This window comes from Anguilla anguilla, chromosome 17, assembly GCF_013347855.1.
Source record: "Anguilla anguilla isolate fAngAng1 chromosome 17, fAngAng1.pri, whole genome shotgun sequence".
In the NCBI taxonomy this organism is placed as follows: Eukaryota; Metazoa; Chordata; class Actinopteri; order Anguilliformes; family Anguillidae; genus Anguilla; species Anguilla anguilla.
Genome location: NC_049217.1, coordinates 18,044,194 through 18,058,776, shown reverse-complemented (window position 1 = coordinate 18,058,776; position 14,583 = coordinate 18,044,194). Strand labels below are relative to the sequence as shown.

The 14,583-nt window shown below is 45.4% G+C and overlaps 1 protein-coding gene across 1 annotated transcript; it reads right to left on the bottom strand.

The window, feature by feature from the left end:
- Positions 1–1,465: 1,465 nt before the first annotated feature.
- On the bottom strand, positions 1,466–6,702 carry LOC118216382 (sclerostin-like). Its single transcript, XM_035397478.1, has 2 exons — positions 6,188–6,702; positions 1,466–3,513 (listed from the first exon to the last, which is right to left on the bottom strand). The coding sequence occupies exons 1-2, from the start codon at positions 6,432–6,434 to the stop codon at positions 3,104–3,106; spliced, it is 657 nt and encodes a 218-aa protein (XP_035253369.1). The 5' UTR covers positions 6,435–6,702; the 3' UTR covers positions 1,466–3,103.
- Positions 6,703–14,583: the final 7,881 nt, after the last annotated feature.

The following is a 14,583-nucleotide window of genomic DNA, read 5'->3' as shown; positions in this document are numbered from 1 at the left end:
CTTTTTCCCACACAGCACAACCAAAGTTCTCTTCCATGCATTTTTTTTTACAGTAACAAAGCAGCTGCCTTCCTCCTAGAGAACAGAAACCATCAATCATTAGTTGCGGTGTGCCAAGGCTTAAAGTGTTTTTCTATGTGCCTGTAATTAAATAATTACAAAGCAGTGACTGATCAGGAAAGTTTGATTTATTTTCATTTCAGGTCTGGCTTTTTAGTTCATAACAGACGTACTGCAGCCCAGCAGAGATGTCAGATGAGTGAGGTTCCTGCGTAAGTAACGATGCTGTAAAAAAAAAAACGTAATGTACGGCCCCCGCGAACATATCGGTGTTCCCAGCGGACCGCGCGGAGGCCCCTTCCAGGTGGTTCTGGGGCCACGACCCCTTCAGTTGCCGTAACTCAGGGCAGATGCTCTGTCGCCATCGATTTATTTAGGTGCCGCTCCCGCCCAGAATTCCGGCTTGAGGGAAAGCACGCCGCGTCAAGCGGCTCGGGCGCGCGGAACCGGCTCTTTCGGTGCGAGCGCGCGAAACCGAAAACCCTCCCAGATACGAAAAAAAAAAACGCACGATTCGTTTGTTTTTTCTTTGAGATTTTTTTTCTTCCATTGGAATCATTCCATTGCTTTCTTTTTCCCCGCAGGGTCCAGCGGGCGGGCCTTTCTGTGGTTCGCTGAGAAACACATCGCATCGCGCTGCCCCACTGTTTGCTGGTCTGGTCTAGAGCACTAAAAACAAGCCCTATGCCAGCAATGCACAACATAAACACTGTGTTCAGTGTTGTACACAAGCACTGGGATCCTGTTTGTTTATTGGAAGAGCTTTTCTTGGACTGAGCCATGGCAGTGAACACAGAGATCTGTACCATGCCAGTGTACATAGAGATCTGTGCCATGCCAGCTTACATAGAGATATGTACCATGCCAACATACATAGAGATACATAGGGAATTGTGTTATGCAAGCCTACATGGAGATTTGTGCTGTGCTAGCATACAGAGATTTGAGCTTTTAAAGAAGCCCATAAAGTAACAATTTTACGTGAGATCGGGGCCTGTATTCACAATATATCATCCTGATCTTAAATCAGGTTTCCTGTCCCTATCTTCACTTCATCCATTAGGAGCTTAAATGAAAAAACTGATCCTAGATCATCTCTCCTTACTCTGAGGCTCTTCGGAAATACGGTTCCTGGTCCGCACAGCCGCTAAAACAATAACGCTGAGAGATTTACTGAGTGCTGCAGCATCTGCGCCCTGTCAGTTCCTCTTTTTCCTCTTCAGAGAACAAACCCAGACATGGCAAAGGCCCACTGAGCCTTGGCTTTTCAGCATCAGCGACCGCTTGGCACTTACCTGTGGCAGTTTGATCGCTGAGCAGACGGAGACAGACGAGCAGAAAACAGACACCGTCAGAGGTCAGAGGTGTGATGAGAAGCGACAAAGTAATAGGCAGTTTTTCCAGATAGATTTTCCTTTACTTTATTCAGTCGTTCTTTTCCTCTACATGACAGTAGCAGCTACCGTAACTACAAAATGCCGTATAAATAATTCAGAAGAAGGAAACAATAAATATTAAATGTTTGCAATGGTCGGTCTGTGGTCTTTTTCCTTCCCCCCCCTTTCAGCTGGTGAGGGATTCAGTCCAGCAGACCACACAGGTGCGGTATGTACAGTCAGTGCTTAACACAATTCTGCTAACTTGGCAACAAAAAAAAAGAAGCAAATATTGGAGGCACTGTTTACAAAAACAGAATCGGCAACCAATCATGAAGAACATATGGACCTTGAGCACCTAGGAGAAATAAAGTGAATTTCTTGATTTCCTAGGAATAGGCCCAACGCATCCTAAGCACAGACTGGACCATCAAAGACTCTGGTTAAAGCCACAGGACACGAGGTTCTCCTCAACATGATTTAGCTTGAATCTCATTTAGCTTTTTTAAGCTTTTTTGTTGCTTTGTGTTTTTCCTGATTCTACTGCATTCTGGGTCCAGCCTGGGCAGCGTTGAGCCTTTTGGCAGTTAACGTAGACCGTGACTGGTCATGGAAGCATTTACAGTTCAGTCCCCCAGGTAGGATAAAAGAACGGCCAAGGCCTGGGTGTTGGCATGTTCCCCCAATCACTGGAGCGTCCATTTTCTTCTCTTGTAGCAAACAGGAAATGTCTAGAGGGAATGCCTTTCGATGACTCACATCCTAAGTGCTGGAATGGGATAATTTAGTAATTAAAAACAAGTCACAGTTTTGGTCCGGGTAATACTTATTGCCCCTGGCAGAGCTGAACTTGAAGTGCTCTCTGTTGGTTTAAAAGGTTAAGTTACCCGTCGTGGTGCTGGGTCCAGCTCACAGTCACACAGAGCCCCGCCAGTTAGGGCGATCCCGTGAAAATGAGCCTTGGAGCTCCTTGCAGTGGGCCGCTGGTGGGCGGCCCAGCTTGCCCTGGGGGTCACGTGCTCTGGAGGTTGTCCAGATGCTGTGGACATTAGTTGTAATACGGCCAAATCGAGCAGCCTGAAGCTCTGGGGGCCAAACAGCCACAAAAGCAACAAAGGAACAGGTTTACAAGGCAGGGAGCTTCCTATCAGAGAGCAACAGATGACGTATCGATGGGAGAAAACAGTCAGCTCTGTGGGCGCTAGCTGCCAATGGCTTGCACTTGTTTTCCAGCCCTGAGACTGGAGCTCTGCTTGCTCTGCGGAGATGTATTTTCAAATAAGGAGGAAATTTTCATTGGGCAAACAGGAACTTCTCAACGGCACAGCGGATAGGTCCACTGGGTCTTCCCTCTCCAATAGGATGTCCTGCCAGAGTAGCCCTTTTGCCTTCAACACTCGCAAACCGTCCCACTCTCTAAGACTCGAGGGATCGTGTGAAATAACCGACAATTATGCTGAGGCAAAGTTCTAGGGTTACGGGTGTGAACGATACTCGGTGCAGAAGTCCGACACACAGTCTCCCGCTGGTTAGCGTGTTTCTACTCTTCTCCCGCTCGTGAAGGAGAGGCGTTGTCTGTGGGGGGGGCGTAGGTGTGTGTGGCATGTACGTGTGTGTGTGTGTGTGTGTGTGTGTGTGTGTGAGTCTGAGATGGGAGCCGGGCAGTGTCAGTACGAGTTGCCCGTCTCCGGGCTGTTGTTCCTGCTCTGGTCCTGGTTCCCGCGAGCCCGCTTCTTGTTGCGGTGGGGCCTGGGCGGGGCCCTGACCTCTGACTGGTTGTGCTGGCGGGTGTAGCGCTTGCACTTGCAGGAGGTGACGGCGCGCATTTTGTAAGTCCTGCGGCGGCCGCCGGGGCAGTGCAGCTGGACGCGGCGGACGCGGGAGTGCGCGGGGACGCAGCGGATCTCGGGCCCGCCGCCCCGCCACCACTTCCCCCGCAGGATGGAGTTGGGCAGCAGGTGGGCGGGGACGCACTGCCCGGCGCACACCAGCTCCCTCACCGGCTTGGCGCTGCGGCACTGCCCGTCGGTGACGTGGCGGGTCAGGCGCACCTCCCGGCAGCTCAGCTCCGCCGAACCTGCGTGGGACACGAGCGTTACTCGCTGGAGCGGGCCGCCCGCTGCGGGTAGCGTCTGGGACGTTAGCGCGACGCTACAGCGTTACTGCGACGGCGCAGGAGAGCCGCGTCGCCAGGGCACTGACAGCCTCAATGTGTTCAGCAGAGACTAGCGCTGGGCCACCCAGGGAACAGAAAGCAAAAACAGACCAAAGCAGCCCTCCCTCCCGTACCGCTTACAGTGCAGCCAGACGCGCTCCACTGTTATTCATGTGCTGCTTCTCAGGGCCTTACCAGAGCACACTGCCAGTGTTACTCATACTACCCTTTAGACAGACATGAAAAATGGGCCTGCTTATCATTACCATACACACTGAGGTAAAGTGCTTTTTTTGTGGCAAGACCCTTCAATCTAGAGCTCTGCGGTAGGAAAAAGGCTCTCTCCGCTTCGACGCCCACCTTTAATCGCTCTCTTATCATAAGAGACGTCCTTTCCTGCCATTTCAAAATGTGCCTACCTATCAGCCACATTGTTCAGCACGTACGCTCCGAAACCATAGAATTATAAAGGCATAAAAATGCCATCTTGTTTTGTTTTTCCAATTGTTTATTGCAATGTAATCTTATTGAATCAGTGGCTGCATTCCTTTCCTTTCACAAGCACGGAGGAGGAGTGCTGCTGGATTAACTCTTAAGCATGGGCCTATCTTAAACGGCAGGGGACTTTCTTACCATGGAGATGCACCAAAGAGATGTGAGAGAAAGCCCTGTATGCAAAAGTGACTCCTTACAGCTTTAGCTACGGTTTTATTAATATTTTTACATGTTTGCTCAGCAGATGTCTCTATCCTGAGTACTTAGCTGGGACCAATTTATCCAGCTGGATTATATTACAGATTTTATAGAAGCATTACTGGTTGAGAGTACATCAAGGGCCGGCTGAATTCTTTTTTGTTGTTTCATTTATCATTGAAATGGTTAATTATTCCAAGGTGACTGCTTCGACAGCACAGTTTGCTTTGTACCCAGACTGTGAATGCAGTGAATATGTCGCTGTGTTTCTGCAACTTAAAATATTCGGATAGGAAGCATGAGACATCATGCATTTCAATGAAGTAGACTGAAAGGACAAACAGACGGACGGACTGTCAGTTCTCTTTCATTATGAATGACCAACAGTCAGTCCAGTTCTGCTGGGCCAGGGGCTAAGCCTCAGATGATGGAAATATATATATGCATATATTTAGTAAACTGTGAAAGAAACAACGTATAAGAGATTCTCTTAATTTACCCCAGGTGGAGTCAAAAAAAAAGCTGCATTGCACTAACAATGTGATCTGCTCCTCAGAGTTACAGCTGGCATTTTAAATAGTTCTGGGCCTTACTATAACAAATAATTTTGCTGTGATTCAGACCAAAAGACACAATAAAGTTTTGCTTTTTTTAGGAGAAAAACTCCTAACCTTACCACTTCGCACTGATCTAACCACTTCATTCTGATCTTACCACTTCGCATTAATCTTACCACTTAACATCGATCTTACCACTTCACATTAATCTTACCACTTCACATTAATCTTACCACTTAACATCGATCTTACCACTTAACATTGAGCGTCAGTGAATGTACAGCAGTCAGGAGAAATCGGCGCGAGGGAGATTCTGATTCAGTTACAAGGTGATGAACTGAACCAACATATACATACTTTAGACATGTGCTAATATGTCTGATCTAATGTATGTCAGAGCCTCTTGTCGAATGACCACTGTATATGCATGCCTTGGTCTATAAACATTCTGTGCAAAAGCAGTGGTGACCTCAGCAATAGCTAATTCCTCATTTTAACTATGCGTTAAAGTTGGATGTCATGGGAGATCTACAGACAGATAGGTGGAAACTTTCTAGTCAGGATGTCTTCATTTGCAAATGCATAGTTCTCAATTCCGCACGATTCATTTACACTTTTTAATAGTTAAATCAATTTGGTGGATTTGAACGGTATGATTATATTCTAGTGCATATCCCCTCAAGTAGGTAAGACTCTTGTTCTAGACAAAGTGACTCTCTCGTACATAAACATGCACTGACAATTACTTGCCATCCTTCATGAATAACTAATTATATTTACAATTACGGGCGCATTGTCTGGAATGTTACCCAGACTGTGAATCCAGTGAATTTGTCGCTGTATTCGTGCAACCTACAATATTCGGATAGGAAGCGCGCGTGACATCGTGCTTTTCAAAAAAAGTAGACCGAAAGCCGGACGCTGTCTTGGAACAAAGCGGACATGGACAAGCGATCCTCTAATGTGTCTTCTTTCAAAAAAGGACCATTGTAGTCATGTTTAATTTAACGTCTTACAATTTTATGTAAGACTCGCCTGTGCATATCATTCAAATCCACGCGGGAGCTCTTGGGACATTGAATGTGTACCATGAGCATTTATTTGTTTTTAATTTATTTGTTTTAATTGTTTAAATTTTAAGTGATCGCGCAGACACTCCCTGTACATTAAACCACTTCTGCATCTAAGCACATGCATTACAATTCTTAGTTCAACGGCACGTGAAGACAGTACAGAAACAATATATCGCGCCACTCCATCCACATATCTGTCAATTAATAATAAAGGTACCGCGTTATCCAAAACTGTTTTCAGCATACTCTAAACGCTGGTAATTAAATACTCACCATAAGATTGTTGACTGTTACTGGAAAATCTCCTTCCTCCCAGTGATCTTACTCCTTGTTTCGGGCGGTTCAATGTATTATTGGACAGTTGTAGCGAGACCTCGGGGGACTGTGCCTCCTCGGTGTAATCTGGTATGTTTTCCGTGGCATCGTTTTTGAAAACTCTCCATCCTCGGACAGCGGTGAAACAGCCCTGAAGCAGGAACAGTACGGAGCTGGAATAGACGAGCGCGAGAGACACCTGCATCGCTACGCTTAGCTGTAGTCGGCAGCACTGGAACGCGCGTCTTCAGGGTAGACGTAGGAGGGTTCTGATGGTAGAATTCAACTTGAATTTATTGGTCTAACTATTTAAATACCCCCTCGTTCGAAGAAGAAAAAAACAACGATAATTAAGTTCTTAGTCAGAGTGGGAGGGACCCGGCCCCGCCAGCTCATTTAGGATGCGAGTTACCAAGGGCGCGCACGGAGGGGTGTGTGGTAACTTCGGAATATTCTGCAGCAGACAGTAGTAATTCTGCATCTAACCCCATAAGACAACTATGAATGTGTCCAAGTGCCGTGTGTTCCCAGTTTTTATTTTGTCCATATTTTCTAGGTTTTTTCCCGAAGTATCTCAGGAATTGATTATTCAGGAAAATCACAGTCAAACACACAGCACAGGTTATGATTATCACCAATATGTGACTCACTTATATTGTACCTTTTTCAGGAAGTTGTAGATCAATGGAATTTGAATATAACATTCGTGTTGTGATGAACCACTGTGTTCATTTTCTGGGTTTACTTAATTGGTTTATACAGTATGGGTGGCTGAAGTAGCAAAAAGCATATTTAACTGCATATCCGTCTCGGAGAAAATTAACTACAGACGGTTGCTATATGAACAGGAATTCATCACATATTTGTTTTCCGCCTGCTCATGCTTTAATGTATTAGTCTATTTGTGACTCAAGATGCCAGCAGTTACCTTGTGCTTGTTGGAGGATTTTGTACAAGTGCTGCCCTCTATAGAGCAGCAACAAGAAAAGCAAACGCGTCCTGCCTTATTGACTGAGAGAGGTTTTGATTATGATTCACTGACCTTGATTTCATAATGATGGAAAAGCAAATTAGTACAGAACGTGATCCAGACAGCTGAGGGTGGAGCGGCTTGTTGCTTTTATTTGCCACTGGGGGATGCTTGAAAGCGTATCGCACATTTTCGTTATTCACGGAGCATTAATACTGACTCTTTCTCACAAGCGCTCACGCCCACATCCCGGCTGCCGTCTTGCATGGGAAAGTGGCACAGCTGCCGTAACGAGGCACCCTCTACCATTCCTTCACCATGACGAATGCCCAACTCACAACCGGCACAAACACCCCAAATGGGTGTAACGTACACCTTTCCCCACCTTTCAAGATCAGCCACTCATCACAGTGACCAACACAAATCATTTCCACACGGGCGCTAATAGACCTATACATCCGTGCTTATAGGGCAGCCAGTGGAGTCAGTCATCATGAGTAGTGGTGCATTGCCCTGGGGTAGGACCTTCATGTATAGTTACTCATGTTGTTTCAGTAGTTACTGTCCCTTCGGAATGGGGTTATATGGGCCTGCCAGGCCACCATACTTCCTCACCATTACTCATACAGTTACAGTCCCCATCAATCCGCTTTCAACGGCTTCCTGCCACCAGGGCCCACGGTTGCACCTTCCAGTCCCTCGCCGTGGATCCCTGGCCCCGGATTATTCTTTCCCTTTTGTTCTCTGTTATGCTGTGTTACTTACCAGATCACAGAGACAACATCCCCAGTTTCATCTAAACAGCAGACTGCATACACCTCTCCAAATAAATACCAATCAGATGGGATCCAGATTCAGTGAGGAACCTGGCGTATTACAGAAACACCCTGAAGGTATTTTTTTTTAAACAAACACCATGTTAAAGCCGTATAAACAGAGCAGTTAACGGCTTAGTGCTGGTACCATGGAGCTTTGGGTTTGAGCTTCAGGAATCTGGCATCTGCTGTACTGTACTGCTGTAGAGCGAAAATGCAATTTACGCATTATAATGTCACAAATTATAATTGCCGTTGGAAAGGCACGGTGTTTCCCACCATTCACACGATTATTTGAGGAAATCCATAAGGATACAATTTTCAGCGCTAACAAAAGAAAATATGAAATTGATTATCATGATTATTTATTTGTGAAATGCAGCTTATCATTTAGTGAGCTTTATCCTTTAAAAAATGATTGTTGTTCTGAAGTTTTTCTGTCCTTGGTCACATTGCAAGATTCCATCATATTCTCTCTCCTGACGTGCCAGCCAGCTGTTTCTTTTCACACCGCTGGTGAACGTCGCTGACATGCAGAGTGGGGGCGGAGTAGACCAATTAATGCGCGTGCACAGAGAGCAAGCCGCGGGACGGCCAGCAGGAGTTGCTCAAGCAATGAACACTGCTACCTCTAGCGACATGAAGCCAATTATGCACCGCCCGTGTGGGACTATACTGGCCAGTCTATCTGAGACCGTAGTGCTCACGAGTGCACCGTAAACAGCTCTTTTACCGACTGAGCTACCAGCAGCCCTACTGCTATATAGTTTTTATCACTCTCGTGTTAGTTAAAGTTGTCCTAGATCATGCTACGCACTTGTTTCAGTGAACAATTTATTAAAAAAACGTATTAGCTACATAGTTATTATAATTTGCTTACTACAGTAAGAAGAACACCCTCCCACAACCACCCTATCACACCTTGCCCATCCCGAGGAATCAGACAAAACTTAGTATCTCAGCCACTCAACTTTATAATTCGCCATGAGGTAGATGGCTGCTCGGCTAATCAGTTGCTTCCAACCAAAGGCTGTGCACTTTTGATGTTGTGGTAACCTACTAACGGAATTATAATGTGTGGCCAGTGTTTGCATTGGATTGTCTAGCAGACATTAACTAAAGTTCTGTAGCTAATTATTGTACAATTCACTGTAAGTTCACCTTAGAAGATGTGTTCATTTCTTTTTTTTGTGGTATTTCATACTGCTATCTGATATTTATTGCACACGTGTTGGTTAAAGCTGTTCTCAATGAGGCCACACAATAAATAAATAAATGATCGTGATTAAAAATTATGACAAATGCTGCCAGAACTGTTGAGGGTTTCTCTGGAGCGTTTTGCATAGAACATCCAGCAGTGGAGATTTTGAAAATCAACTTACAGATATCCCAGGCACCACCGTCAAACAGATCTGCCAAACTGTTCTCGCTGCAGATCTGCCAAACTGTCCTCACGACAGATCTGCCAAACTGTCCTCGCCGCAGTCATTTCAAAACTCCGCAGGCCCATGTGCTAACCAGCTGAGGCATCCCAAATGACCCCAATCACAGCCAGCCTACCAAAGGTGCTACGCTACCCCTCACCAATCTTTCAGAGGTTCATGCTCCGCAAGCAGACATATCTCTCCACGCTTGTGAGACGCGCGGAGACGTTTCACGTTGCCTGTGGGAAACGAGGACGGAGCTGGCCAGTGATCTGAAAAACTGAGCGGCTATCAAACCATACTGCATGCAGCATTTGTTTTTTTCTTGGTTAATTGAGGGTGCTTGTGGTATCTCCTTCCCTTGGGCTGCAGTTACAATAACCAATCTTTTCCATCCCCTTCCAAATGACTCAGTATTGACAGATTAATGTTAATTCCGAAGCATGCCTGGCTTCTATCTCCTCACTTGTCATTGCTTTGTTGGCCTGTTGTTATTTTCCAGATTGCCTGTATTGCAACTATTGGATAGGAGTAAGAGTCTGGTGTCCCAGCAGGACGATGCCAACATTATAACCAATTAAACAGGCTTTAATGCAGGAGAGCACACCATTCAAAAAACACACACTGGAGCTGCCTAAAACTGGCCTCTGTGTGTGCTGGTTTCTATAGGTTTCTGCACCAACAAATACCGCATCTTTATCAATTAAGGTTAATGAAGGCATGCATTAAAGTGCCTTCGTGTTTGCTTGATATTGGTATGATATTGATATTATTCAAGTTTGGCCTGATTTTAATAAAACCAAAGGTGTTCCTCTGACTGTTATAATTGACCGTGGCTATTGTTTTCTTACTGACTGCATGATTTAGCAGATTTCTTCAGTTCCAGCATCTGCACAATCAGAATGGTCACAGTGCAATATAGCCTCAGTTTCAGTTAAATGTAGGAGACCCCATTTTCAGTAACAATATGGAATATTCATGCCAAGTATTGCTCATATGAACCTCAAATTATTAGCAGTGATAATAGTAAATAATAGATATCATTGTATAATCAAATGTATAAATGCATTTTAAAAAATAATTTAATTGGTACACAGGGAAGAAACGCAGGCAAAAATACACTGGAAAAAATGTTCCCTTGTTATTCAGCCTCCTGCCTGAAGAGGCAGTCAGCATAAAAAGGCATCTCCCTGAAGAGCTGACATGATCCTGGACTTCATTGACGATCATTATCAGCCTCTTCTGCTTTGTTACATGATACTGTAGACGACATAGATTAAACCAACGTTTTTCCTCACCTCAGACTAACAAACGAGTTGTCTAAGATTGCCAAAGCCGCTCTGAAGAAAATAATTAACACCGGCATTAACTTGTGAGTCATGGTTAAAGACAAATGTTTATTGAACCCAGGCCAATAATAGTCAGCTCATGCATTGCATCTTACTTTCCACCAATTAATTTCTTGACATTTACAAATGGAAACACATAGCCTTGCGTCCCATGCTTTTGTCAGACTGACCCGGCATTGGAAAACATACACTAAAACTAGAACTTTAAATGCAGATGCTATGTCAGGTGTAATCACCATTACGCTGTTAAACGTTCAGTGTTCATTTAGAGTGGATTTTACTTTGGCAGTGTATACGTGATCCCTATTGGATTAATGTAGACTAGTGTTCAGTAGAATAAACACTGGACCTTTCACTGTGTTGTTGCAAATGGAGGACACACAAGATATTGGACACCAGGGACAGCTCAAGTCTTCCACCATAGGCAGATAAACAGTAATGCTATTCTTATACACAAACAGACCTCACCGGTCTCCTCATTTGAATGGCCAATGGGGTTGAATAGTACTGTTTTATATGCAGAGTATAATGTGAAGTTCGTTTTTTCAGCTAAAGAGAAGCATGCGTGGTTTGTCCTCGCTCAGAAATGTTGAGCTAAAATTACTTGCTGTCTTTTCAGTGCCTGAGAGAGAAATAGCGAGAGAAAGAGATTCAATACTTTATTGCCATAGCTACCAGTGTATAGATAATATAATATAATTATAATATAATAAAGTTAGTTAAAATACACAGTGTTGTTGTCTTCAGGGAGTTTTTCAGAGAAAGATCCTGTCAGATCATTCGAGTGCTATTGGGCCCCTGCGTAGAGGAACTGGAAGAAATTTGCTTTGCTCTATTTTTATAAGAAGGTTTTGAAAACGCTTCACACGATTAATGATTTCATGCATTCAATAAAGCGCAGTATGAGTGGTTAAAAACAAGCCTAGTCTTCGACCTCAGCTCCAGTAAAAGCCAATAATGAGCAGGAACAGAAAGGGGTGGGGGGGTTCCCCCCTGAAGCTTACACGTGAAGGCAGCTGCCTCCCCACCCGCATCACCACTTCTAATCTTTGGGACTACTGCAACCAGACAGGTGGAATAGAAATCACACTGTATGCTGTATCTGTATGTATGGGGTCTTGGCCTTGCCTTCACTAGGTAGGGTGACAGAACGGAGGTAAATGGGCAGATTCCCATTGGAAAAGGTAACAGTTTGATGACTTTCACTTTGCATAGAGTGCAGCGGTTCCCTTTTTTATTTATTTGCTGGGGATGGGCATTTATTTGGGGCAGCTTTGCTCTGCTTTCATTTTCTGCAACCATTTCGCACAGCTGGGTTTTTACAGCTGAGGTAAAGCACCTCGCTCAGGGCTGCGAAGGCAGTCTTCCATCTGGAAGTGAAATCCACACCCCTCAAAGAGTCCTGTTTGCTGAGCGCTGGCCCTTTCAGTTTAGGGTGCAGGCTGGAGCTCCAGATGGGACTCTGCTCTTGTAGCCACGGGCAACATGCTTTATCCTCAATTACTAAGCTAAAAAAAAAAAACTCTGTTGCATAAATGGGCTGCAGAATGTGGTGAAACAATGTGAAATTGCGGCAGTCGAGCGTTATAATGATGATGATCCATTTATATTGGCGGAGGTTTAAGTCCCACAGTTCCTGTCCATGATTCAGGTTAATCACCTCACTAACAGCAAGGCCTTCATCCTGGAGTGCGGCCTGAGTCCATCTGGTCACTGCTCCAGAGCCGGAGTTGCTGGCCTAAACATCACACACGTGTTCGTCTCTCTCCATCCATCCATTACCCATCCATCTGTTTTCTATGCCCGCTTATCCCGGGGGTGCTGGGTGAGAGGTAGGAACACACCCTGGACAGGTCGCCAATCTATCGCAGGGCACACACATTTACAATTCACTCACACACTCATGCCTATCAGCAATTTATAGTCTTGAAATTAGCCTAGCTGCATGTCTTTGGACTGTGGGAGGAAACCGGAGTACCAGGAGGAAACCCACACGGGCACGGGGAGTACATGCAAACTTCACTCCAGGCCGAGATTCGGACCTTCTTTCTGTGAGGCGACAGTGCTGCACCATGCTGCCCTGTTTGCATTTCCTAATGCTAACGGGCTCTGTGCGGCGGCGCTCGGCGATGATGAGGGCAACTGTCTATGCTCCATCAACGGGGCGCCAGATCACACTAGAAACAAAGATTTTTATTTTTTTAGCAGATCAGCAGAACGTGCCTGACCGCGTCAGTCAGAAATTTGTTAGAACGGAGAATGTGTCCAGATCAACATGCCTCCAGGGGCTGTGATTAGGCCTGCCCTGAACACAGGCCACAGAGGTAAAAATCCTTAAACATATTCCAGATGGGAAGGCTAGGAACAGGTGGAAAAGAGGAGAAGGAGCAGTGTTCAACAAGAAGCACCGAGCAGCTTATGAGGTTTAACAGGTACTTCACAAATCAGTGAACAGAATTTCACAAGTCAAGACATTTTGGTCGCCGTTTCTTTATGCTGGGTTAAGTGGCTGTAGTTCAGCAGGCTTATGTTTTTGAGAGGTGGTGTTTTTTTCTCTAAGGGAAAATCTGAAGAAGTTTGGCAAGTCAAAGGTTAGCCATGCCAGGTGGAACATCAGTGATATCCCCTGTCTGGCAGCACCAAGGCGACATTCCTGAAAATTTCAACCGCCAAAGTATCACTTTGTAAATCTCGACTTCTGCATTTTGTGTCATTTTGCAATGTAGTGAGTTTAATGCCAGTACAAATTCATATGGATGTCATGGCTAGAGTTTGAGACTATAGGCTAAACCATGTTTTTCTTTGAAAGCGTCAGATCATCTTTATTATCGCTGCACAGCCATTGTTATGCCATAGCTGTGTTCATACAAATTTTATTACAGACATAAAAAAGGCAGGCTGTCCTGACCTCAGCAACGCCGACCCCACAAATTGTGAATAAAGTTCAGCTGGCTCGGTCGGCGAGGACGCTTGTGACCAACACGACACCTCTGAGGAGCGCTGCGCAGCAGGGGCGCGAGATCCGCGGAGCGCCGCTGGACCCCGACGAATCTGGAAGAGGATCTGAAGTCGCCGTCCTTTCCGAAGGCGGCTCTCCTGATGTTTCCCGATAATTAGCGCTGCGCGGCAGATGTGAGCCGAGCTCCTCTCCGCTCCTTCCCGTCACTCATGTTCCACGCGGCGTACGGCGGGGAGGAGATGGAACATCATGTGCTTTCCATTTGACGCAATCATTATTTAAAAGCAGTGAGTGGGGGCGGGAGGGGTGGAGACGCACATGGAAATAACTTCAAAATAGATGACAACCTGTCCCTGTAGAACAGCAAAGAAAAACGCTTGCGTCAGATCGCAGATTCGGCCAGATTCTTTCATTTTTTTATCGAACATGATGAAGTGGGATTTTAGCGTGATTCCTCAGGGTAAAGACGGCCTTTGAAATTGAATATGTACATAAATAACTTTGCTGTGAACACAGACATTGATGCAGCACAGTGTCTGAGGACAGTGCCATGCTTCGGTGTGATCCAAAAAAGAGCTTGTGTTGCAAAAGCTGCACACACGCACACACACACATACACACACACACACACTCACAAGCTCCAGCAAAAAGGACAGAAACGACGAACAAACTTTCAGTCGCACGTAGAGAATGCTTCCTCATTATTGTCTATTTTTATCATTGTTACCTCAGTACTCTCCCAGATGGCTCCGCCCCCTGTCATCCCTTAATCAGCTTAGGAGCACAGTACCCATTGGTCACCTATAGTGTCCCCGCTTACGATGGTACAGGCTTAAT